The 26,929-nt window shown below is 38.3% G+C and overlaps 3 protein-coding genes and 1 long non-coding RNA gene across 4 annotated transcripts; 1 reads left to right on the top strand and 3 right to left on the bottom strand.

The window, feature by feature from the left end:
• Nucleotides 1-198: 198 nt before the first annotated feature.
• Nucleotides 199-3,607, bottom strand: LOC119240128 (uncharacterized). Its single transcript, XR_005124080.2, has 3 exons — nt 3,495-3,607; nt 2,929-3,105; nt 199-527 (listed from the first exon to the last, which is right to left on the bottom strand). It is a non-coding gene; the product is annotated as an uncharacterized LOC119240128 (long non-coding RNA).
• LOC119240127 (olfactory receptor 10R2) lies at nt 2,065-8,005 on the top strand. The gene is made up of 2 exons (XM_037504489.2): nt 2,065-2,088; nt 7,011-8,005. The coding sequence occupies exons 1-2, from the start codon at nt 2,065-2,067 to the stop codon at nt 7,956-7,958; spliced, it is 972 nt and encodes a 323-aa protein (XP_037360386.2). The 3' UTR covers nt 7,959-8,005.
• A 6,937-nt stretch (nt 8,006-14,942) lies between these two features.
• On the bottom strand, nt 14,943-15,890 carry LOC119240125 (olfactory receptor 10T2). Its single transcript, XM_037504487.1, has one exon. It carries the CDS (start codon nt 15,888-15,890, stop codon nt 14,943-14,945), a length of 948 nt encoding a protein of 315 aa, XP_037360384.1.
• A 7,821-nt stretch (nt 15,891-23,711) lies between these two features.
• On the bottom strand, nt 23,712-24,656 carry LOC119242314 (olfactory receptor 10K2). The gene has a single exon (XM_037508041.1). It carries the CDS (start codon nt 24,654-24,656, stop codon nt 23,712-23,714), a length of 945 nt encoding a protein of 314 aa, XP_037363938.1.
• Nucleotides 24,657-26,929: the final 2,273 nt, after the last annotated feature.

Genomic DNA, 26,929 nt, shown 5'->3' with positions numbered 1-26,929 from the left:
AGCACACTCTTCTCAACAGCACAGGAGCATTCATCAAGAAAGATCAAATTATGGCCTATTAAGGAAACCTTTAGATATTGAAAAGGATTGAAATCATATGCAGGATGTTCTATGATCACAGTGTGATTCAGTAAGAAAAGAACGATAGAAAAAATTTCTGGAAATTTTCCATGTATTTGATAATAAGCAATACTTCTACATAATCCATGGGTCAGAGCAAATACTTTTAAGTATTCCATGGGGAATCCTAGGTGAGGGGTCTCCAGCACCCCATTGGTGGTTTCTACAAAGTGGTTAGTAGGAATTGGGTCTCTTTGATGCTCCCTGGGGGGGTCCTGGGCACTCTTCTTTCAGTCTCTCCTGAACCCCAGGCATGCAGCATACCTCAGTACATTGGTTAAGGTAGCAAAGCAGTTGACCTTTTTGGCAGCTGGAAAGGGGGGTGTCCACACATGTTCTCACTTCTCCTTGTGGGTACATCATGGCTAAGAAGTACTTTCTTGTCACTGAATAGTGCCTAGGGGTACCTTGGGGAAAGAATGAGAAAGGTGAAGTAAAATTGTTCCTGTACCCCACTTCAATGCATACAATGCTAGATTTTTCTTTCCAGTGGAGTTCTGGAACTTTTCTACTGGACTTCCCCAAAGAATGATGGTGAAATCATTGTCCTTTGGGAGGAAGACATAGAAACCCTCATTCTGCCATTTTGCTAATACTGCTCCAGTCAATTATCATCATTGTTGTCATGAACATCTTCCTAAAATGAAGATCTCAATAATGGCTCCAATTATAAGCAAATCAATAGCTCCAAGGAGATTTGAAGGTAAATCTTTCCCCACTTAAGTTCAAATTCCTACCAAAGTACTTGTTATTGCAAATGGTGCTTTGTTCTACAAATTCTTATTTTGTGTGTATCATTCCATATTTTCCTGAAATTTATTCTTTTTTGTTATTTGACTATGTACTATTCAGCTATTAAAAACTTTCTTCAGGGCCTCCCTGGTGGCCTAGGGTTTAAGTCTCAGTGCTATCACCACTATGACCTGAGTTCAATACCGGCCAGGGGGCAACCCTCATGGTGCAGGAAACCTCTTCTGTCTTGCCCGCTGCTCAAGTAGATCTGCCTGTTCTGTTCCCTACTCTGTCTCTGGTGAATCCTCTCACCCTCAAACTCCTGCATGTCTGGCCTACGCTGTGTCCTTCTATGAAAAAAAAAAAAAAAAACAAAAAAACCCACGACTTTCTTTAAGCACAACCTCAGCTAAGGATTATTACCCTCTACCACCTCATTCCTAATTCTCCTCTATAAGCTCTTACAGTGACAGGACCTCTCACGTGTACCTGTCCCACACCCCCTCAGGGCACACTGCAGGCAGTGCTACCTCTCTCTGCTCCATTGGGACTTACAAAGGGGGATGATCCTTATTTGGGTCCGAGTCACCTTAACATAACATTTCATGATAGAAGTTAAATGAAATATATCCTTTTAGAAGAAATAAATACGTAGATAGTGTCTCTGCATGCAGCCACTGAGTACTCTCACACTATATTGCACTCCTGTATTTGTTTTTTGCTCTATAATTGCTGGATCTATGCCAGTACATTGCTTGGTTTTCTCCCTTTCTTTGAAATAGAGGTTAGAGCGCAGGATGGAGAAGTACAAGGAATTTTTCCCTTCAACCAGAGTGTATTCAGTAAGAACTGCAGGAAGAAGACATGGGAGGGGGTTACCAGGTCTTTTCTGCTGACGGTATCCAGGAGTCTCTAAATTTTGAATGATTCACCTACTAGGTAGCCAAAAATAGGAAACTAATAATTCCCCTAGTCTATTGTGTGATTTCTTTTTGGCAAGAGAGCCTTGTGGTCCAGTTCCCCCTTGGATCCTAGTTGCTAATTGAGAGTAAGCAGGTCATACATGAGGGGCCTTGTGGTAATAGCACTCTAGGGTGCAGGGTAGTGAAATTGCCAAGCAAGGGATTTACACTAATGCTGATAACCAGAAAAATGACTATTGGTGACATTCATTAGAGTCATAGTTGGGCCGTGTCATACAGAAGAGGCACCATGAGCTCTGTTCTGGGTAGTGAGGTGAGTCTTTTGTCATTGGTGTGAAAAGCTGTAAGATAATGGAGGAAGATGTGTAATACTCTAGGAATGGTGCAATTTGTAGCCAGTTGCTTGACTGTTTTCTTATAGGCCCTGGGCTAAGATCAGGTTGCAGGATGCCTACATTCCTTTATATCTTAGAACTCAGATTTTGGGGAATGTGAAACTCACATTGACGACTTGGTCTTTCTTATTTCATAGACATCTTGAAGGAAATGACTCACTATATTGTCCAAACTCTTGTAGTGTATTTATGCCATCTCGTAGATAATTATTTAATAAACCTTTCATCTTATGGTCAATTCAGATATTGCTGAGAGCTCTACAAAACTATGTGTGCATGACCATAAAGCATCGGGGGTGGCAGAGGGACAGTGGATGGATGGAGAGACAAGGTGATGCTCAGGATGAGAGTTTAACATTAGGGGAAAAGGAAAGCAATAGAGAAACTGCAGAATGGTGAGAGAAGGTGTATATCATCTCAGTCTCAGGCTGCCAGTAGCCAATAAGGCAGGATAGGCCCACAGCAATATGATTGTAAGATGCCCTGAGAAAGAACTATCAGGGAACTTTGAAAAAAATATAAAGGTTTATTGCTCATAGCTTCTGGAAATTACACATCATGCTTAGGGTCACACAGGGAGATTTTGTGTGTGTATGTGTGTGTGTGTGTGTGTGAGGGAGAGAGAGGGAGAGATCCTGTTTTTATTGGGGTAGAGGTGGGAGCTCCAGGTTTCAAGGGCTCACTCAGTCTTCGTCGTTGAACTTAAAATCTAAGAGCAAAATTAACACAAGGGAGGGGAAGAAAAAATAGTAACCCACCTGATCAGTTATTGAAATCAGCCAAGATCTCTTCCAACAAAAGTGCCTGGGGGAAGCAGGAAGCCTGATTCTCTATCTAGAGTCTGTGGCTGGCGATGTGTACATTTCAGAGAGCCCTCTTTGAAGTGGTTGTCTCTTTGTAAAGGGTGCCTTGGCCATCCAAGCTTAAGTCTCACACTGGCATTACAAAACAGAAAAGGCACTTTTATACTACATGGTATCCATAGCATTGGTTTTAAGGAAGGGAGAACATATTTGATTAGGGCATCTTATGTGTACTTGGGGCTTTGTTTTTTGCTTGTGCTGTCTTTAATCCTCAGAGTACCCCAAACTTCAGAGGGGAAAACTAAGACTGAGGAAAATTAAGTTATACATTCAAAGACAATGTTGAAACAAGACCGTGAGTTCGTTTCTTTTAATTCCACATCTAGCAGTTTCTTCACAATATAAACGAGTCTCTAACTTCCATGCTCATTTAATACCTTTACCAGTTATATGGCAAATGGCCACAGGCCAGTTGCAGTGACTTATTTGTGTATTAACTTGTTTAGCATTGATTTTCTCACATAGATTTTGAATACTTGCTGTTTGCTAGGAACTCTGGTGCTGATGGGTTTAGAGATGTGTGAATACATGGATTCCTGTCATGTAAACTCATCAAGTGAACACCAACATGATCTCTGTGTTCTAAGAACTCCAACTGTGCTGAGAAAGAGAGATCATGATGTAGAATTATGTGAAATGGAGAAGTTCTAGAATGTATGTTCCACGAGGGCAGGCATCTCTACTCTGGTTGATTTAGCCTGTACCCTATAAATATGTGCTGAATTGCAAGAAATGCTGCAGGGGTGGTATTTGATAGTGGATGATTTACTCTCTCTTGAGAGATTAGAGGATCTGCCCACACAGGAAATAGCACTGCATGGCCAGTGAGTGGCATGGATTTCTTGCAATTAAGATATTGGGGTAAAATATGTGAACTGGAAACGATTAATTTGGAGCGTAGTGAGAAACTAACTTTTAACAGCTCCCCCTCTTCATTTTCCTAAGGAGTTATGTTATAAGGTTTGCTTAAGTTATACTGCTCTGGCATCACAACAAACACACTTCAATGAACATTTTTCTTAGCCTTTTCCATTGGACCTTCGCTCCTGTTGTAGGCTGTAGCCCTCTGTTTATCTCTCAGGGGTTATTGTTTTTGTTAGTTGTGAATGTGTGGAGGAGGCAGGCTGTGGTCTTCTCTCTGCCGCCTTTTTTTTTTTTTTAAGATTTATTAATTTATGGATACAAGAGGTGGGGTACAGGCCTGAGATGCATGGGGTGAGAGGATTCACCAGAGACAGAGTGGGAAACAGAACAGGCAGACCGACTGAAAAACACTGCTGAGGGGAGCAGCGGGTGAGACAGGAGAGGTCTGCTTTGCCATGTGGGTCTCTCTCTGGCCTGTTGGGGATCGAACTTATCCTGCAGAGGCTGCAGACCGCCTCATAGTGTGGTGCTTAACCCCTTGTGCCACCAGGGAGACCCTCTGCTGCTATCTTGCTGGACTCCACCCTCAGTGTATTGCATGTATATTTTTTCCTAATCTGAATATTGTGTACTTTTTTTTTTATAATTTACCATTTGTTGTTTTCTTTCTAATGTTTCTAATTGTATTTTTGTTGCAAGTATATGTTATTTGAAATGAATTGCTCTTACTTGCTACTATGATACTTAGACTTAATTTTCCATTTTTATCCTTCAAGCAACCTTGTTTCTTAATCCTTTAATTTTCTTGCAATATGACTATGCATTTCCCCAAAGTCACCTTAAAATAGGTTAATATATCATAAAGTTCACTCAGCTTAATTCTGCGTATTGGTAGAGTTATATAATCACCACCAAAATCCAGTTTTAGAACATTTTACTCCTTCCTCCAATGCTTCTTACCTCTTTGCAGTCAACCCACATTCTACCCTCATTCCAAGCTTGCAACTCATCTGCTCTCCACATGTGTAGATTTTTCTTTCTTGAACACTTTATATAGCTAAGATTGGCAATATGTACTCTTTTGCATTCAGCTACTTTCACTTACAATGTTTTCAAAGATAATTTATATTATGCTACAAACCAATAGTTCATTTCTTTTTAATGCTGAGTAGTATACAACTTTATGGTTATAACAAATTTTGTTTATCTGCTCATAAATTAATAAATGATTGTGTAGTTTCCCTCCTTGGGCTATTTTAATATGCAAGTAGGGAGATTCATTAAAAAATCTTTGTGTGAATAGCATTCATTTCTCTTTTGTATAGTCCTCGGGATGAAATTGCTGTGTTCTAATCTGTTTACTTTTACTGTTTGAAAAAACTCCCAAAGGTTTATAAAATGACTGCATATTTTTACATCTCCACCAGCACTACATGATAGTTTCAGATTGTTCACATCCTCCTTCTGGTGTCTATTATTATAATTATTATTATTTTAAGATATACTTTTTAAAAGAGCATTGAAGATTCACAGCAAAATTAAGTGGAAAATTCAGAGTTCCCATACATCTGCTGCCCCACCCCAGACTCTTTCCACAAATGTACCTGGGGTTACACTTTTTACAGCTGACAAACATTTCCAGTTTCTATTGGCCATTTTCCACAGGGATACATCATTATCACCCAGATTTCACATTAAGTTTCATTCTTGATTTTGCACACTGTATGGGAATTGACAAATGTATGATGTGCATCCACTATTACAGTATCACACCGAACAATTCCATGGCTCTAAAAGTGTGTGTGTTGCTCATTCACCTCTTTCTCCCACATAGCACATGTGGTGTCTGTTACTTATAGTCTAGTGCATGTGAACATTATCCCATAGCCTTTGAATTTGCATTTCTCTACTGACTAATGTTATTGATTATAGTTTCACATACCTGTTAGCCACTGCCAGACTTTGGTGAAATCTTATTTGCAGTGTTTGCTCATTTTTTAACTGGCTATTTATCTTATTTTTTTTTTTTTGCTGAACAATTTAGTTTTTTTTAAATACACATTTCCTTTATTTATTTCCAGTTGAAACCTAGATAACCTTTTTATTTTATGTATTTTTACATCATTTTTCATTTTTGCACAATGTATGCATTTTCATATTTATCTTATTACTTATAAAAGAGTTATATTTATTTTGGCTACATGTCCCTTATCAGATATGTATTTTGCAAATATATTTTTCTCTGGGTGTGGTGTGTCTTCATTTTCTTACAGACCTTGAAGTTTTTGGTTTTAGACTCTCAATGCTGTCCACTCATATATGTAACTATATGCCAGCACCACACTATCTTGATAATTGTACATTTAGAGTGAGTTTTGAAATGAGAAAGTTAAATTTTTATCTATACTGTTCTTTTTCACAAAATATTTGACTATTCTGGTTCCTTTCTATGTAATTTTTTGATAATTTCTTGATTTTTACAAGATTCCTGCTGGGGATTGATAGGAATTATGAAGAATTTACAGATCAGTTTTTTCAGAATAGCCTTTTAATAATTCTGATTCTTCTAAGCATGAACATAGCTATCTCTTGTTTTAAATCTTCTTAATTTCTCTTGACAATGTTTGGTAGTTTTCTGTGTACATGTAATTATTTTCTTTATTTCAGTTTTGGATAGTGCACCGCTAGTTGTAGTATTTAGGATAATGGCACCTCCAAAGATATTCTTGTTTCTAATTCCTGGAACTGTGAATATGTAAAATTATATAAAAAAAGGAGGACTAAGTTTGCAGATAGAATTAAAGTTACTAATATGCTGACCTTCAGATAGAAAGATTATCCTGTAATAGTCAGGTGTGTCCAGTGCAAACAAAAGTCTCTTAAAAGTAGAAATGAGAATCAGAGAGTCAGAGAAAGAGATGTACCTTTATCACCTTTGAAGATGGATGGGGGAGACCATGAATCAATGAAATATGAGAGGCCAGTAAAACTGGAAAAGGCAAGTAAAAGGCAAGAATCTTCCAAGCACCTCCAGAAAGGATCACAGCTTTACACTTGCCAGACTCTTATATCCATGTACCTGAATGTGTCTACATCTTCCCTTCTTTCTTCAGGTCTTTGCAGAAAACCTGACCTTTGTCACCGAATTCCTGTTGCTGGGTTTTTCCAGCCTTGGTGAAATCCAGCTTGTCCTCTTTGTAGTTTTTCTTTTTCTGTATCTAGTCATTCTCAGTGGTAATGCCACCATTATCAGTGTCATTCGCCTGGATCAAAGCCTCCACACACCAATGTACTTCTTCCTGGGCATCCTCTCAACATCGGAGACCTTTTATACCTTTGTCATTCTACCCAAGATGCTCATCAATCTCCTGTCTGTGGCCAGGACCATCTCTTTTATCTGTTGTGCCACTCAAATGTACTTCTTCCTCGGTTTTGCTATTACCAACTGCCTGCTCCTGGGAGTGATGGGCTATGATCGCTATGCTGCCATCTGCCACCCTCTGCATTATCCCATCCTCATGAATTGGCAGATGTGCAGGAGACTGGCAGCTGCCTGCGGGACTGGAGGCTTCTTAGCCTCACTCATAGTAGTAAATCTAGTTTTCAGCCTTCCTTTCTGTAGTGCCAACAAGGTGAACCATTACTTTTGTGACATCTCCCCAGTCATTCGCCTGGCTTGCACCAGTACAGATGCTCATGAATTTGTCATATTCATCTGTGGGGTTCTTGTACTCGTGGTACCATTTTCATTCGTCTGTGTTTCTTACTTCTGCATTCTAAGGACTATCTTGAAGATCCCCTCTGCTGAAGGCAAACGGAAAGCCTTTTCTACCTGTGCCTCTCATCTTACCGTTGTCATTATTCACTATGGCTGTGCTTCCTACATCTATCTGAGGCCAACGGCAAACCTCGTGTCCAACAAGGACAGGCTGGTAACAGTGACATATACCATTGTCACCCCATTACTAAACCCCATGGTGTACAGTCTCAGGAACAAGGATGTCCAAGTGGCTATCAGAAAATTTCCGGGAAAGAAAGAATCTCTAAAATTATATAACTGAAACATTAAATTTTAGATGTTATAGAAAGTAATGACCTCCTCATTACATTGCAGATTATATCAGTAACTGACTTTTTGAAATTGAAGAACTATAAGATGCATATCTTGAAAAATGTTTTTCTCCTCACAAACTCTTTAAAGCCAATTCAGAGTAGTCTTTTTTCAGTTTTTTCAGATGGACTCTCAGGGAGCTCCTCAAATATAAACTCTTGATATCATAATAACGAAAAGTCTAAATTTCACTTAAGGGTAAAACTTTCCTCTTTCCCTGGTGCTGGTCTTCTTTAACTCATGCAGATACATAGGGGAGGGTGGGGGCTGACATATAATAGCTCTGCCAGTCACCCCCTCTCTCTCTACTAACCGCAACAACTGATCCTCAAAGAGTTCACTGGGGCGGGAGAAGGAGCAGATGGAAGAAAGTTCTCACCTGACTGCCCTGTGGAGCTCCATCAAGCTCTCAGGCTTTGCACTTGTGGGCACTGAGCCTTTCTCATGTGGGGAGAATTTATGGGGTTTTAAAAGGATTCTCAACTTTGAGCTTTCACTCCTTTTCTCGTGATAGGTTTGTAGTCACATCTGGTTGACAGGTTATGCATTTGTCTCCTAATTCTGAAAGTCCTTCACTTTTCTGGGTCATGTCTCTCCTGGAGGTCATGCTGGATTATGTCCATTTTAAGTGATTTCAGATTGACTTTTTCTCCCAACTGAGTCAAATCATTGGAAGTGCAGTCATTTTTCCTCTCTTCTCTAATACTTGAAATCACTGCCTCAGACTCTTACATCAACTCTCTCAGGTCAAGTCAGATACCAATGACCTTGTTTCTTTTTCTCCAGGGACAATATCTAATCTTGAAGGAATTCCTTCCTTTTTTTTTGAGGTGGGGGGGAGATAAAATACCTAGAACTCCAGTAGCTTCTTCCAAAAATGCATTTCCATCCATTTTTAATAAAACATTTAAATTTTGATTGGTTGGCACATTTTCTTCCCTCAGCTTTTGAGCCTCAAATGAAACCAAGAAACACTCTCCTTTTTACATTATGTAAAGTTAGTTTTGTTTTTCCTCTAGAATAAAATTTTGAAGGGTTTCTTGGTAAATAAGGGGTCTAAAGGTTATTTTGTACACAAAGAGTCAGAAATTTGACCTGACCGGGTCTATGGTTATGATTAATCACTTTAATCACTCTGGTTTATCTATTGCAACACTTTGACAATCTGTTAAAAGCAATGTGTCCAATATATGAAATTACCCTTATATACACAGAAGGAGGAAAGTTGATTTCAGTTTAAAATTTACAGAGTATCTAGGGCCATTATAGGCCCAGTTCGGTTCATGACCAATGTCATCTAAATCAGCTTACTCTATTTTTACCATGTTCCTTTTTACTGGTTTGAGAAATTGCTTGTATCCATTGTTACAGATTCTATATACTTTGTAATTTGGTTGTTATGGTAAGATAAATGAATTGGCATTCCCGCAGCTATATACTAGACTTATTTAGTGGATTTAACTTTTCCTTCAGTGTTGTTTTTCATGAAAACTAACCATGGTAAACAGAGAAGTTATCCTGATAATGTGGGCACATGCCGTGAACTCCAGCAGTGCTCCTCTATTATGTACATTCCTTACAAAATTAGGAGGTGCTATGTACAGTCTAGAATCTAAAGTTTATGAATTTAAAGTATGTGAACATTAGGAAAACCAAAAAATTTTGTACTGTAGAAGTAGCAGTCATTAAGTAGGAGGCTCCAGAAGTGGACATTATACTTCCACCTTCATCAACTTTAATTAAAAGTGACTGTTTTGTGTCCAGCGCTAATGCATAGAGTATTTTCTCCAGAAGTCTAATAAGAATGCCACTAAAAAATATTTTAATCTGTTTTACTTCATGGATATAATTTACTTTTGTTTTCTTCATGTATGGGTCTCTTGAGGAACTTTTAAATTTAACCTTTATATTTTCCTCAGTCTTTCTATAGTGGACTGCTTTCAAAGAGAGCTACACTGTCCTTTTCTGGAGATAGATAACCATATAAATGGTTGTTTGCTCTAACAAAGCAAAATTGATGCCAGACAATGTTAAACATTCCAAGAAGGATTTTGTTGAAGGCTATTGCAATAGAGGAGAAAGACCAGACTCAGCCTAAACCCAACAACTCTGCTATAACAACAAGGGGTGATCATGAATAAGGCTGCTATGAACATCTAAGTGACTCCAATTAGCACAATGCCCTCAAGATCCATCCATGTGGTTGCAGTGACAAGTTGTTTTAGTTTTTTTTCTACCTTTTTATAGCTAGACAAATGCATTTTGGTGTCAGATGTTGAATTTAAAAAGTGTCTAACTCACAGTAACAGAGTAAAAAATTGATTGCTAGGGGGCCTCCCTGGTGGCCTAGGGGCTAAGTCTCAGTGCTAGCACCATTACAGTCTCAGTTCGATCCCTGGCCAAGAAGCTAACCCACATATGACTCAGCAGACGTCTCCTGTGTCTCCTGCTGCTCCCCTTTGCAGTGTATTTCAGTGTTCTGCTACCCACTCTGTCTCTGGTGAATCCTCTCACCCCCTGCACCTCTGGCCTGCATCCCAGTTCTTCTATGCAAAAAAAAAAAAAAAAAAAAAAAAAAAAAAAAAAAGATTGCTAGAGGATAGGGGTGGGGAAATAGGATAAGGTTGGTAAAAGCATCCAAGCTTTCAGCTGTGAGATGAATAATGTCTGACAAGCTAATTTATAGCAGGTGACTATGGCTGATAACACTGTATTGCATAATCAAAATTTGCTAAGAGAGTAAAACTTTAATGTTTTCACCAAAAAAAAGCTAAATATTAACTTGATGGGACGAATCTTTTCACAATGCATATATTGAAATATCTATATCTATATCTAAATCTACCTTTAATTATATCTGTGAACATATGAACATATTGGGAACAAACTGGTTAGTAGGCCAAAGGGCAAAGCCATCTGCATAGGCTTAAAGTTAGAGCAAGCTCTGACCTGTTTTGTGAAGCAGCTATCTGGTGCCTGCATGAAACCAACACTTGCAACACCTAATTATGACCAAAAAAGCCAGCAAAGGAAGGTCTAGACAAGACCATAAAAGCTAGAGGACCTAGGTTTTATGTCTTCAGGACACACTCTGTAGATGTCAGGGTAGCCATTAAATCCTGGCATTTGCCCTCCTCTGTGCATAACTGGCATCTTTGGGTCAATATAACAGGAAATTAAAAGATCTCACCCTATAAACATAACCCAAAGCCCCTTGTCAAGAATACTACATTTTTTACATCAGTGACTCATTCTTCCTTTCTTTTTCTGCATGTATCCTACTACATAATGAAGCTTATAAACTAAACTCAAACTTGTGATTTGTTGGAGACAGTTCTCACTGAGTAAGATCTGTTGGGCAGTTTCCTGGGTTTGAATTCTCACTTTGGTGATCAAGTAAACTCTTCGTCTATCATTGAGACTTTTATTTCAGTCAATGTATCTAACCATGACATTATATACTTAAAATATTTTGCAATTTTTTTGTCAATTATTTCTCAATAAAGCTGAGAAAAGGACAAAAGATCAAAATAAATATTCTCAATTTTATTAAAATGTTAGTTATTTAACATTTATGTTAATGTATGTTTTCAGAAAGGAATTTGCATGAGCAAAATTGAAAATCTTGCAGCCACTCCTGTCAAGAAATGCTTTCCTTTTCCCACAATAAAAATCCATATTTATATTAAAATAAAACTATGACTTTTTGGAGACATGTAGTAGGTAATTTTTTAGGCTACTTACTGGATACAACAAATATTATTCTTTTAAAACTGGCATCTAGTTAAATGCAGCATTTCATAGACTACTTCAAACAATTTTTCTTTTCAAATTTACATCTTAGCTGTTTACCACTAAGTGGTGGGATTTTAATCTTTTTTTCGTTAACAAACAGTTTTCTAGTGACAAAGCCACTTTCTTTTTTTTTAATAGAGGCATGTTTTATTTATTTGTTTGTTTGTTTGTTTGTTGTTTATACATGCACTGGGTACAGTCAGAAGCGCGGGAGGGTGAGAGAATTCACCAGAGCCAGAGCGGGGAGCAGAGCAGGCAGAAGAACCAAAGTACACTGCTGAGGGGAGCAGCGGGCGGCAGGAGAGGTCTGTTGCGCCATGTGGGACCCTCCTCTGGTGGCCGGGGAGCAGCCGGGGATCGAACCGGCGTCTCAGAGGCCGCGGGCGGCTTCGCAACCCAGCACTCAACCACTGTGCCACCGGGGAGGCCCGACAAAGCCACTTTCAAAGAAAAGAAGTGATTAAATCTTCTGTCTTTTGAGGGTTTCAAAGAAAATCTCTTTCTAGGCAAGTCCCCCTGTGGAGAAAAGAAGTGGGGGTCTCAGCTGCCTGGATAACTCAGTAAACAGACTAGGCCTCGGGGTCCCTGAGGCAGCTGGCAGTGGAGAGCAGGGCAGTGAACGCGACTCTGGGAAGGCCGGAGCTGAGACCTGCAGAGGGCAAAAGCGAGGAGACTTGACTCATCTGGGAAACAGGTGAATGCAGCTCAGAACTACAGCGCTGTACGCCCTCCGGGAGGACTGGGCCCCTGGGAGCCCCTCTGCCCCCAGCAACAATCCTTCCGCTGACCGCTGACCACTGACCGCTGACCACTGACCGTCAGTGCGGGAAGGCCTGGTGTGCAGAGGGACTTACTCAGCTTTGTGTGGAGAGCACTCTGATTCTCCTCTGAATATGAATCCCCAGGGTCTAAAAAATTCAGCTTAGAAGACCAAAGAAAGAAAGAGCAAATTTTTGATAACAGGACAGGGGGGAGCTGAGCTATAAGTGACTGTAAGCGCGGCAGCCCCTATAATTACACAGCCTTAAATGGGATTCAGTGAAATTTCATCAACTATACATCTACCATTTTAGCACAACTCTTCTTTCTTATTTTTGCTTATACATCTCTGTTGTCCTCAGAAAACTACCTTTTTGCATCACTGAAAACATGTATGAGGACCCCTCTCCCTTGAGCTTATGCGAGTCTACTGGATCTGATTGCATCAGGGGGTTCACTGATTAATTAAAAAAGGCTGGTAAGATAGAAAGTCAAAAGAATGCTGTGAATGACTGAAATGTTTTATTTCAACCCAACCACTCAAATATGCATATATTTATACATATTTTCATTTAGGCGTGAGCCTTTTACTTTGAGCATTAGACTATTTGATTGGTGCTCACTAGCACTGAGCTCACTAATCACCCCTAGATCAGTTCTGATGGATTTAAAGATGAGCAGGGACTCAAGAGACACTTGGGCAAGAAACTGAGTAAATAACATTCTCGCTATTTATGATTTTGTTTTCTTCTGGGTTTTTTATTGCACATATTTAATCTTCCCCAAATATTCAAGCTGTTGTATTAGAAAAAAATAATCATTTTTGTAATCACACCTCACCGGACTAAATAGTAGAAAATATATCTCACAAGTAGAAAAAGATAAAATAATAATTACAACCATTATGAATGGTTTTGTGAGCAAACATGTAGGACTTATCTTCTGAGGACTGAAATATGCAGACAAACCAATCTCCTAATTTGCAGCAAATTAATCTACTGGACATGAGTGTTCATTGTACCAGGGAATCAGGGTGCTTATGGAGGGAACAGAACATTTTGGTGAACCTATGATTTAAAAATCTTTTCCTTGTTTATATGATAATGTAGGTTTTCACTTGTGTGCTGCAATGTAATTTTAACAAACAGAAGATTTGCATTCTAGGATTGATTGGGTCACTGTGCAAAAGAGAGATCTAATTATCAGCATTTGTGTCTCCCAGCAGAATAAAGCACGGTGCTAACTAGATGGTACACATATTCACTCAGAAAAAAAAATAGTTCTACAGATGAAAAAAATCAAGTTTTCACCAGTGCCAATAATTAAAAATATCATTTCTTGCATTATATGGCTTGAAAAAAAGAGTTAGGCTTTAACACCAATTCTGCTTAGTATTTGCAGTTCAAATTATTATAGTAAAATGTTACATTCATATAAGCTTTTACATTGTGTCTGTCATAATGTTTGTCAATGGGAAGGTTAAAGATACTTCTGACCCTTCAGAGCACTATGTTCCATGTAGCAGCAAACCTGAAGATCTCATTGTTGGCTAAGTCCTTTATTAAAATAAAATCATATCCACTAAAAGACTTAGCCCCGAGAAAACAAAGTGAAACTGCAAACAAAAAATGAAATGTGTTTTTCATTCATAATTAGCATAATAATAAACTTATTAAATTTTGAAAAAAAAGATAGTTTGAATAATATCAACATTGACCAACATTTTGGTCACTGGAAAACCCAGCTCCTTTATAATTGAGATCTTGTTCTTCATAATGCTCAGTTCAAATTTCCCCCTTCTTCTCTCATCTCACTTATTACAAATCTTTTTTCTTTCAGAAGGAAGCAATATTTATTCTTTTGGTTCTCATGACTCTGTTTACATCATTTGAACAACTCTGATTGTCTGGATATAATTGTAATGTTTTTTCTTGTTCCATTTCCTATTTACCTACTCCTTCATTTCCATAAACCATCAATTTATTCATCTTAATTTTCCTATTTCTCACGGAACCTGGTACATAGTGGTTTACTCTTTGGTGAAAGCCTGTGTCCCGGATGAGCTGCTCCCAGTAACTTCAGATCCTGGTTTCTCTATCCAACCAGAAAACAGTCCTTACCATCCTCATTTTGAGTATTGTATCTTCCCTTCTAAAAGCCTATCATGATTTTTTCTTTTGCCAAGTTGAGTTTTCTTTGATTTTAATTAGGCACTGAACAATGTACCATATAGATGGACTTGCTCTTTTCTGGAAGGGGAGAAAAGAAAAAAGGTGCCAGTGGTCTTTGTCTTGGATCTATTGTCCAAGTCATGTTCGGACTGACAAAGGGACAGAGTGCTTTGGCTTTTGTGACTACTATAGTTAATTTAAACTTTTTGTTAAGTCACCTTGTTTGCCACTGGCATCCCCAGAACTCTTTTCAGAGCAGTCTTTACCTCCTGGTTCCTCAGACTGTATACAAGAGGGTTAAGTAGGGGAGTAACAACAGTGTAAGTCACTGCCACCAACTGATCCTTGTCTGAGGCAGACTTGGATTTGGGCCGAAGGTAGACGATAGAGGCACAACCATAGTGGACGAAGACCACAGTGAGGTGGGAGGCGCAGGTGGCAAAGGCTTTCCTTTTGCCCTCAGCTGAGGGGATCTTCAAAATGGTGTTAACAATGAAGCCATAAGAGATGAGAATTAATATAAAAGGCACCATGATGACCAGGATGCTGAGGCTGAATAGAGCCAGTTCTTTTATGTGGGTATCTGTGCAGGCCAACTTAATAACAGGTGCCATGTCACAGAAATAGTGGTTGACCCTGTTGGGGCCACAAAAAGGCATCTCACAGATGAGGTTGGTGGCCACCAAAGCAATAAAGAAACCTGTGACTCCTGATAGAAAAACCAACCCCAACCCTAGCGTCTTGTTCATGATGAGCGTGTACCTCAGGGGGTGGCAAATCGCCACATAACGATCATATCCCATCACGGCGATGAGGAAGCAGTTGGTACAGGCAAAGCCAAGGAAGAAAAAGAGCTGTGTGGCACAGGCCGTGAAAGAGATGGTCTTGGTGGCTGAGAGAAGGTGGACCAGCAGCTGAGGGATGATGACGAAGGTGTAGCAGGTTTCAGAGAAGGAGAGGATGAAGAGGAATCCATACATGGGGGTGTGCAGGGGCCGGCTCAGGCGGATGACAGTCATGATGGTAGCATTGGCCACCAGGATCGTCAAGTACAGGAGGAGGAAGATGACAAAAAGCAGCACCTGGAGCTCCCCCAGGCTAGAGAAACCCACCAAGATGAACTGTGTGACCACAGTGGTTCTATTGAAATTGGGCATTTGGAGAACTTCTTTCTGTGAATGAGTGTGGGATACAAAATGATAACTATCCTTGTAAACAGAATGCCTCCCCAGGCCCTTCAAGTCAGGTATCACATTTCCAGATTCAGCATATAGACCTCTCTCCATCCTCTCTTCCCCATCTCAATCTATCTAGATAAAGATAGTACCTTAGATAATTTTTACAAGAAATTATTAACGTTCAATAATAGAATGATTAACTACACTATAGAAATGAGCAAAGTTTGAAAGAAGCAACTGTTTGATATTTCCAAAGCTACAAAAACATGAGAGAAAAAGCAAGGTACAAAGTCATATTTATAATAAGATAAGAGGTGATATGGTTTGTTTTCTGATATATTTTTAATTTCCAAATATTTAATAATAAACATATTTTAATTTGATGATCTTAAATATACATCTCTTTCATGCAGCCCAGAATATTTCCATGTCTTCTTTGCTACTGCCCAAAAGTAAACAAGAATAGTCTGTTGCTTCCAAAAACTGATGTTATTATTTTTCAAAAATAATAGACAAATTACTTTTGGGATATTCACATATCTAAGTTGCATATACCATTTTGCAACATCCATCTGTGCAGATGGATACACCTGCCCCTGATCACTGGCGGTCACTGTGGATGGTGACCGGGTCGAGGTCAAGTAAGGAAAGATATTGGTAAGCAAATACTATTAGAAGGTGGGTGGTGTGATAACAGTGATCATCATTATTATTTTTAAAGTTTTTAGCTGAGAACAGCTAGATAGGAGTGGTGATTTATGGGTAGGGAGATTTCTCATGCTGCGACTAGTGATTTCATTTTCATGAATCATTTTTCAATGGAACTGTGTATGGAACTTTTTCTCTGAGAGACAGAACAGCCTCATCACAGGCCCTGGTTGGTCTGAGGAAATTGATTTCTCTCCAAGGCTCTCTCCATAGCACACCCTTAAAAAAAATTTCTACCAGTGCATACATGTCAGGAAGCAGTCACAATAGCTTTTTGAAAGCCAAATTTCCAAGGAACTAACTTCAATTTTTCCTTCCCTTAACTTTGTACAATACCACGTTACAATGTGTTTCATTTGGAACGATTGCTCTCATGTATAAGCTATTTTATTGCTATAAATCATAACATAATACAAATAGCATTTACTTCATAATAACAACATCCAGAGTCCTAATCATTTTTACTTTCAGAAACAGGTTTAGAAATTCAGGAGAAACCAAGTATGACACTGCACCACTCAACATCTCCAGCTTGATGGCTATTTAAAAAAAAATTTATTTACGCATACAAGAACTGGGGTATAGACCAGAGGTGCAGGGGAGATGAGCAGATTCACCAGAGACAGAGTGGGGAACAGAACAGGCAGACTGCCTGAAATACATTGTTGAGGGAAGCAGCAGGTGAGACAGGAGAGGTCTGCTGTACCATGGGGTAGCTCCCTGACCGACTGGGCATCGAACTCATGCTGCAGAGGCTGCTGATAGTTTCACAGTGCTGTGCTTAACCCCTTGTGCCACCAGGGAGGGCCCTTGATGGTTATTTTAATGGCTATAAAATGAAAGCAGTTGCTTGACATGACACTCTTGTACACCTGCCCTGCTAGTCATCTCTGCCATCTTTGCTGAGGTCCACACACCTGCTATGACAAGCCTTTTTCTTTGTACCACGCTCTGCAGAAAACATGTTGCTCTACTGTAACCTACTTCATTTTGACCATGACTCACACCCTTGTTGACTGCAAAAGCATCTGTCTTACAGATAAAGGTGAGGCGTCACCTCCTGAGCTAAATAACCTATGCCAATCCAATAATAGCACCTAGTATGTGGCATTGCATTCATCTTATCTGTTTGGGTCTTTCTAGTGATCATAAACTTCTTATATACAGGGATGATGGGCTTTATCATTGAATCTGAAGCATGTAGTATAGCTTCTGGGTTAGAAAGGTTTCAAAGTTTTTGAACTAAATAGAATATAACAAAACTAAATAATATGCTCCCAAGGTAAAGTCAGTATCAGAGTTCAGGTCTTCTAGCTGCTAATCTGGTCTCTTCTACCACGTTGTATTCCTCTTCCTCATCTTGCCAAGGAGAGTACTTATCCCCACATACTTTTTCCAGGAAACTAAATTATGGTTCAGTGCTGCTTGTTCAAGTATAACTCACTTAACTCTGTCTGACTTGTCTGGGGAATAATCCAATTTTTATTATCTAAGCTTCTTGAAATATCAAATTTTATATGACATTTATTCTCTATAAGTCCTAGGTTAGAAAACTGAGTTAAATGACTGCTGTGAATAGGAAAAGAGATAAGCCAAGGCTATGGAGGAGAAGATCAAAAGGATGTTGCTTCATTGTCATCACAGTTTTGAAAATCATATAGTTTTCAGAATCCTCTTAATTCATCAGCTTCTTTTTCTGAGATTTAAATAAGAATTTGGTTGTAGCTAAGATATTCTTTATTCTTCATCTTAGCCAAGTACTGCTTTTATACTTTCTTCTCATGGTCTTTCATATACTCATGTAGCTATATTATTTTTTATATTCAACTCCCTTTTATGTTCCATATTTTCTAATACATCTTCCCTGACTACTAGACTCTGAAGTGCTCTTTCTTTTCATAATATTTAATAGATTTAAAAAATCATATGTATATGGTGATTAGGTTAGATATTATCTTTCATTTATAATTAACTTGCATGCACACACACAAATTATATACAAATATATAAACTATCTCATATCCTTACCTAGATTATTTTTGGGGGGCAGGGGGCATAGCAATGTGTCCTGAATGACCAGCTGCATCCTTCCCCCTACCCCAGTACAGGGTACATAAGAAATGTTAAACAAAAACTTAATTAATGATGATGTGGTTTAATTTTCTTTTGTTTCTGAATTTTCTCATGTACTATGATATTTATTCTCTGCTCTTCTACTATAATCCATATCATTCCTACTTTTTTATTACTATCAAAAATCATCATTTTTTCAAAAATAAATCTATGCTGATGAAACTTCCTGTCCCCTAGTTATTTCTGTTACTTGATTTTTCTCAGCACTTCAATTCAACATAAGACATAGTATATTTGTGTGTGTTTCTATTTGTGTGTGTATGCTCAATCTGAGTGGAAGACTTTATCATTTCAACAACTTTGGTGAAAACACATTTGCATTTGAAATCTTTGATAGAAAATGTTTCTTTCATTAGATAGTAACTGACTAGGAAAATACACTTACCCACTAAAACTCAGGTGGTCAAGGAAGTTGACATAGTCTTTGAGTTGGGTGACTCACAGTCTTGTAAATGTTTTGAATGTCAAAAGAGGCAGCAGTAGAAGGTCCCTTATAAAAAACAACGACACTCATCCTGAATGTGACTGGAAGACATTGCATGAAATATTTCACAAAGGGCTGTTTAGATGTCCAGACCTTTTAAAGTCTTAAATAAGAGGCTGAAAATAGTCTGGTCTATAGTCAGATGTCAATTCAGATTCTATAATTAGGACGTATAGTATTTACAACCTCTGGGATTTAAGGACTAGGCCCTCCGAGACTCAGGAGGGCCAAAGCAAGAAAGAAAATAGATGACTCAATTTGGACAAGGACATCTTATTTAACATGGGAAGAGGATAAGATAAAAAAGAAGAGAATTCAGATTACAAAACAACCACTTTTCATCTCTATAAAACACTAGAAATGTAAATAAGTATTCTTCGAGTCTAGAGCATTTTAGCTACATTCAGACAAAAAGGTTACAAGACTCTGAGAATTCACCAGAAACCAAGTTATCCAACTGGAGATTTACAGGAAGACTGAGTTGATGACAGAGGGTAATTGTTGAAGGCAGGGTTTGATGAAGGCAGACAGAGTTGGCACTTTGGGGGATTCCTGCTTTTGTAACCAATACAGTACAATTGAATTAAAAGTCAAACAATTGGATTTCTTAATTCTCTTCTGGAAATTATTGTCAGGGAATGACTTTTATTAAGCAACCACACATTGTAAGCTGTGATTTAGAAAGCATTGCATTAGGTGTACAGTGGCACAAAGATAAATAATTGCACAAAATCCATCTGATCTAGTAGGGAAGCAGATGCAAGCACAACTGTGTGATAAGAGGTAGTCTCAAGACCAGGGACAGGAATTTAGCTAGAAAGGTGGGCACTCACAGGAAGATTTGTTTGAACACAGTCAAGGCTGAGATTTGGCCAGTGGTTTTATGCAGGTTTTATCCTGTACTCTTGAGAAAAATTTCCTTATGGCTTTATTTTAACAAGCCTTGACTGGAAGTTGTTAAATATATTTCTAGGTACATTTTGAGGCACATAATTTAAATTTTCTATTTTGCTACCACCTTTCATTGACCTTTTAACACAGCTGTGTTGAACTCCCAAAGGAACCCATACATACCAGAACTCTTTGCTCTGAGAGTATCATCTGTACGGCTATTCAGGAATTTATTTATAAGCATTCTGAACCCAGTGGCACATGCAGGGCATGTAGCCCATTGCCACATTTCTGTGGATCATAACCACGTGGAAGTCATCTCTCCATTCATCTGAGTGAATGCACCACTGACCCTAACCCGCAATGTCGCTTTTGGTCATTTGCCACGTAGAGATACGACATTTGCTCCCTGGTTGTGTTATCACCTCCTTTGGGAATGAGTACTGCATTATGTTTTGATATGTATTTTTTCCACCTTGCTAATAAAGTTTCATCAGGGGAAATGAGCAACTTCCTGATGGAGACATAAGGAGTGAAGAAACAGAAAGTGAAATTAAGTTCCAGAAGGCTTCCATGAAGGAAAGCTCAATAGTTGGGGAAATCATGTCAGGAAGTAGAGAGTTTTGGTGAAAAAAAAATTAGGAAGCCATCTCAGTGAACATTGGAGGACTTTGCATTCACACGTGAAAGTTGGGTCAGTCAATGCAGGAGGACTATGGCTAATTGCTAAGAGATGGAGTTTTCTATGCCATATTTTTTGCTGTCAGTGGATCACATTCTTCCAACTTGACTTATACTGCTTGTATTTCTGGTCATTGAATACACGTATACTTGTAGCACAGACTTATTTTAACTGCAAGGATAGTAACAAGAAAATGACTGTACACCTATAAAAAAATACATATGTGCTTTTCTGAGGATTTGCCCTCTCAAGTGAAAGATGTCCAGGGAGATGTCCAGAACTGAGCGATTCCAGGTAAAATTAGATCTTTTATTTTACAATGCCTAGTTTTCTGAAAATGTGTAAACCTATTACTATCTCATTAAAATAATTAGGGAAGATGCTAATTTAGAAAAAGATAATGCATTGATATTTTTTCTCTCAGTGTATCTATCCAATCAACTTAGTCAACTCTTGATCTTTATATGAATGTCAAAGCTGATATATATATTAATAAATAAGAAAACAAAAAACTATGTTTTATAAAATCTTTCATTAACTTACATCCTTGAAGTGATACAATCTTTGCTAGCTAAGCACAAACTTACTCATCTGTGGTGGCCTCTTGTAGTGGTTATTTAGGTGTTGTTTCTCAACTTGAGTCTATTCTTTTTGTACTTTTTTTTGTAGATAACTTAGACTAATAGTCTTCAAGTTACATTTTTTTTGAATCATGATTGGTCTGCTCAATGTTAAAGGGTCTTTTAGATAATTAGTCCTAATACACAAAGCCAGACTGATAGGCTACAAACCTAGTTTTAGTGCTATTACACTGTATTTTGACCAAAGTCACAAATGTTCCATAATGCCTTCTTCTGCTGTAGTTTACTCTCCCCTATGATGTATTCAACAGAGATATACATATAAGAGACAATGATAAATGGGTAATTTAAATTCTAGTTTATTATTTTTGACTATTTTTGCCCAAAACTCAAATGCTGATTTCTCTGTAAGCTCAACTGGAATCCAAAGACTAGTTAGAAGGCCTAAGGGACTTTGATTTCTCACTGAATCCATCCCCAGATCTAAAATTCTTACCATTTTCCTGCAAGTGACATACAACTAGAGTGGCGTTAAAATTAACTCTGTGTGTGTGTGTGTGTGTGTGTGTGTGTGTGTAAAGAGAAAGAAGGAGAGCAAGATATTTTGTTCCAACCTATGAGGACAGGTCCAAGCTCAAATTAATTATACAATCACATAAAAAAAAGGATAAAATGCCAGAAGAAGAATTCCAATAAACATGATCTTTAAACACACAGTGAACTTGCTGCATGTCAGTGCTTATTCTCTATAGCTGTGACATGGCTTAGTGGTCTAGTGTTGAAGAGGATTACTTATGCATTCTACTCTGTTAATGAAAAAAGTCATAGTGTTTGCAAGGGGCTGGGCATGAGCACCACAGGCACATTAATAAAGGAAGCAGATGATGTGGGCTCAGTATCAATTCTACTCAATAGCATCCAAGACATTTTAATTCTCTGCGTGCCAGTTTTCTCATTATCATAATATATACTTCTAAGGGCTGCTCTAAATTGCAAATAAAGTAACATTTTAAAACAGTTACACACAGTGCAGGCTTGATCAACTAGCACATTGAACTGATTCAAATTGTAGTTATCAGTTCATTCCTTTTCATGAGGCAACTTGATAGACGAGAGGCCTTGGTTGAACTATAGACCCAAGGAAGGGAGACTTTGGTATTAAATAAATTTTGCATCAGCTTCTGTGATCTTCAGGCTCTGCCCTCATCAAATCTCAAGCTTCAAAGTATGGAAGAATCACATAAGCACTGCATCCCACAATAAAACAGGACGCAGGAATGAAATACCCCACGCCCTTCACTCTGGCTTCAATCCCTGGAAGGTGAACATCGTTGATGAGTAGACTGAGCAGGACAAGGAAAGCACTTTGAAATAAAATAATTCAGCCAGATGATTTTGTAGACAAGTGGATCTTGAAAAAAAAGATAAAGCGAGGAGACAGCACTCTCCATGGAACTCCTGCTTCCACTCACTCTTGTAGGAAGGAGAGAGAACTAAAATGTTTGATTCAGATTCAGAACTGAAATGCACACGTAAACTCCAGAGTTGCATGGAGGACATGAAATGCTGGCTCTTTGCATAGTTTTCTAGTAATGAAATGGTTTTAAATTTAGCCTGCTTTTCTTGGCCATTTTAGCCAATGGCCTTCTAGCCATTACCCCTCTAAATAGCTGCAAAAAATTCTGATTAAGTTCAGATTTTTGCCTGCACAAAAATTATTGACAAATCAGCTCCTGTGTATGTGAGACACAAAAGTGGATAGATTTTTGTATAATATTCTACTTGAACATTAGTTGGATATATCTTATATACCAAATACTGCAACAAGCCAACAAGTACTTTATAAAACATTATCTCATTAAAAAATTGCAACCTGATGATAATGAAAACTGAGATCAGGGAGCATTCAGAAAAAGAGCAATGCAGATATACAATCTTCCACAGCCCTTAAAACAGGAGGTTGGGGTTATTCAATATTCTGCAGGGCTGGTTTCTTATCTGACTGAAATTGGCTAACAGTCTTTGTCACAATTTAGAATTCTGAACACCTATTTTTTCCTATAATAGCCATCCAATATTTTCTCCTCAACTGAAAAAAAAAAGCAAAACCAACAAAACACCCAACCAAGCAAAGAAACCAAACCTTCAATAGGCAATACTCTACACAATCCAGTCAAGAAACTGTGGTTTCCTGAATTTTATACTTGGAAATGCAGGAGAAATGGTCTCTGTCATTGAACACTGTGTTCAATTGTGTGTTCATTTCTGTTTGGGAGAAATTGCTGCTTTTGCTTTACTGATTGGAAAGACCAGTGGCTAGGTTAACTTTGTGGCTGGGAAATTGTTCTCCCCACAACTCTATGAAGAGCTGATTTGAACTCTTTATTTCTCAAGGTGTAAATCATTGGATTGAACAATGGAGTTAAGATTGTGTAGGATACGGATATGAGAGCATCCTGACTTGAGGAGTAGTTAGATTTAGGCCTTAGATAGATAAAGGAGGCACAGCCATAATGGACAGTGACAACAATGAGGTGAGAAGCACACGTGGAGAAAGCTTTGTATTTGCCCACTGTGGAAGGAAATTGGAGTATGGCAGAGATGATGCGAATGTATGATACCAAGATCAAAAATAGAGGAATAACCAAGACCAATGAACAAAGAAGGAAGATGACAATCTGATTAAAGTGGGTATGATGAGATGCCAGCTTGAGGACAGGAGAGATGTCACAGAAGAAGTGATGGAGTCGGTTGGAGTAGTGGAAGGGCAGACGAAATACCAGGGAGGTGATGATCTGTGCAACAGTAAAGCCACAGGCACAGGCAACAGCCACCAGGCCCACACACACCCCTGGGCCCATGATCACGGTGTAGCGCAGAGGGTTACAGATGGCCACATAGCGGTCATAGCCCATGACTGCCAGCAGGAAAGAGTGAGAGCAGCCAAGGAAGAGAAAAGTAAACATCTGGATAGCGCAGCCTAGGAAGGAGATGGTCTTCTTCTGAGCCAGCAGATCCACCAGCATCTTGGGTACAATGACGAAGGTGTAGCATGTCTCAGAGCAAGAGAGAACAGCAAGGAAGAAGTACATGGGGGTGTGAAGGGCTCTGTCCAGCACAATGGTGGAAATGATAATGACATTGGTGCCCAGAGTGAACAGGTAGACGAGCAGAAATACAACGAAGAGTAGTCGCTGCAGCCCAGTCAGAAAGGAGAAGCCAAGGAAGACAAACTCCCTCACTGAGGTCTCATTGACCTGCTCCATGGAAGGAACATCATCAGGAGACAATCTGAGAAAGAGAGGAAAGCGCCATGAGAAATCGCTGAAACTTTGTAGAGTAATAGGAAGTCAGTCATAGAGCACAGTTCTGATTTTGAGTTCTAAACTCACATTCCTCCTTCCTTCAGTTTTTTTTAAGATGGGAAGAAGTATTTAAAAAAAAAATCAGACACAGCGTATATCCAACTTTGAGACTCCAAATTAATTTTAACAGTACAGGAAAAGGTTCTTGACATTTCTCAGATTCAACTAGTTTTTCATTTCCATTTGCAGAAACATTGAACTAAAACATTCTTAGGAAAATATAAACTGGGTACACTTTAGTTTCTACTACTTCTGCATTTTCCCCCTGATTTGTGGCTCAAAACTTAACATAGGATTTTATTGCTGAGAAGGCATATTTATTACTAATGTATTATTATCTTTCTAATTCCAGGACCTAAATTCTCAGGCTTACTAATTATTTTCTACATATGACCTTGAATTTTACAGTTTACAAGCACATGTACAGTTGAGTAATGGAGGAATAAAATGGTTCTTAAACTTAGACAGATTTAGATTTAATTCTGACTGTGGAATGTCCTAGTGGTAAGATTTTAAATTCTCTAAGAACCTTTTCTCATTTGTATGGTGAGAAAAGTAATTTTTGCCTCATAGGGCTCTAGTGAAAATTAATTGAAATCATGTGCATGAAAGAAGCTAGTTCAAAATAGTGCATGGTTGATAAATACTTGTCTTTCATCACTTCATTGTCGTTCTGTGAGGATGGGATCGGGATTTTTTTTATCAGTGATATAATGGACATTTAATCTATGGCAAATTGTTGAAACTGCCTTTTCCGTACTTTCTCAGAGAGGAAAATTTAAGAGGGATTAAATTTGGAGGTCCACAAGTTTCTCTAAATCTAACTTAAAGTAACTTGGTTTTCCAGTGTCCTTTTCTGCAAGGGAAGAAGGCAAGGGTTATGGATCTTGAAATGCTAAGCCAATTCTTTGGCATTTGGATGCTCTGTCATCAGAATCACTCATGCAGCTTCTCTATACCTGGTAGAAAGCAAAGGAGTTTCCTTTCCATTTTGTGTTGAGGTTATGGGATATGTTAAAAGATGAAATTCTAGTTCATCTTAGTCACATGTAAATATAAACTTAAGAGTGTCTGTGGATGCTTTATAATGCTTGATGAGCTATGTATTTAGGATTCAAGCTCAACTGTTTACTTGGCATTTAAAGACTATAATACATTGTTTCACAATTTTCATATTCTATTATTTCATGATCTCTTTTATGTCTTAAGCACTGCAGATATAAATAGGAAAAAAATCGCTGTCCTTTTCTCAGAGGAGAGAAAATAATAAGTTATTTTATAAGCTAATCATAAACATGATAAAAGAAGTACAGGAAAAGTATCCTGAAAATCTTGAGGGGAATACAAATAATTCCAAGGAAGACTTTGAAGAGCAAATAGTAGTTGAATGTCACCTGTAAACATTTTGATAAACTATGGAGTGAGTCTTAGAGTGATTACTTGTATAAACATTGTGATTTTGAACTGATCAATCTTTTCCTTAATGCTGACTTTTCAGAATTAAATAAGCATTGCTATTTTGCTCTATAAACATACAGAGCCAGCCTATTTATGAAGGAAATATATATGTTCATACAGGTTTGTGAAATAAAAAACACTATCCACTCCCTCTCCTTCCCTCTGCTTCTTTATCATAAACATAACATAACTCAACTCAATTAAGTTCTTTGGGGAGTATCATTCCAACTTATTAGTCTATCAGTATTGCTTTTGACATTTCCATAAGAGAAAATAGGACACAATTTTGGTATTGGTCTACCAATTAAAATTTAGGTCCATCTTTTAGAGATATGTGTGGCACAGGGAAATCAGAATGTAACTGAATGGATGATCTTGTGTCTTTCAGATGAATGTGATTCCCATAGTACTAGGCTTCCTCCTGAAATATTTATTATGTCAGAAATAACTTCCTCTTATGTGGAGAAAAAGGAACTCTCCTGCACTGTTGGTGGGCGTGCAAACTGGTCCAACCACTATGGAGAGCTGTGTGGAGATTTCTGGACCTACTAAACATAGAGCTTCCATATGATCCAGCAATTCCACTCCTAGGTATTTACCCAAAGGACACAGAAACATCAATTCCAAAGAGCACCTGCACCCCTATGTTTATAGCAGCACTGTTTACAATAGCTAAGCTTTGGAAACAACCCAAATGCCCAAAAATAGATGACTGG

Source organism: Talpa occidentalis, unplaced genomic scaffold, assembly GCF_014898055.3.
Source record: "Talpa occidentalis isolate TD23 unplaced genomic scaffold, MPIMG_talOcc4v2.1 talOcc4.12, whole genome shotgun sequence".
NCBI classification, from domain to species: domain Eukaryota; kingdom Metazoa; phylum Chordata; class Mammalia; order Eulipotyphla; family Talpidae; genus Talpa; species Talpa occidentalis.
The sequence above is the reverse complement of the archived record's forward strand: the minus strand, read 5'-3'. Positions and strand labels throughout refer to the sequence as shown.

Bases quoted from the DNA above. Each gene is read 5' to 3' on its own strand.
- LOC119240125 (XM_037504487.1), bottom strand. From the start codon at position 15,890: ATGCCCAATTTCAATAGAACCACTGTGGTCACACAGTTCATCTTGGTG.
- LOC119242314 (XM_037508041.1), bottom strand. From the start codon at position 24,656: ATGGAGCAGGTCAATGAGACCTCAGTGAGGGAGTTTGTCTTCCTTGGC.
- LOC119240127 (XM_037504489.2), top strand. From the start codon at position 2,065: ATGAGCTCTGTTCTGGGTAGTGAG. The intron at 2,089-7,010 runs GTGAGTCTTTTG...TTCTTTCTTCAG, and splicing joins GCTCTGTTCTGGGTAGTGAG to GTCTTTGCAGAAAACCTGAC.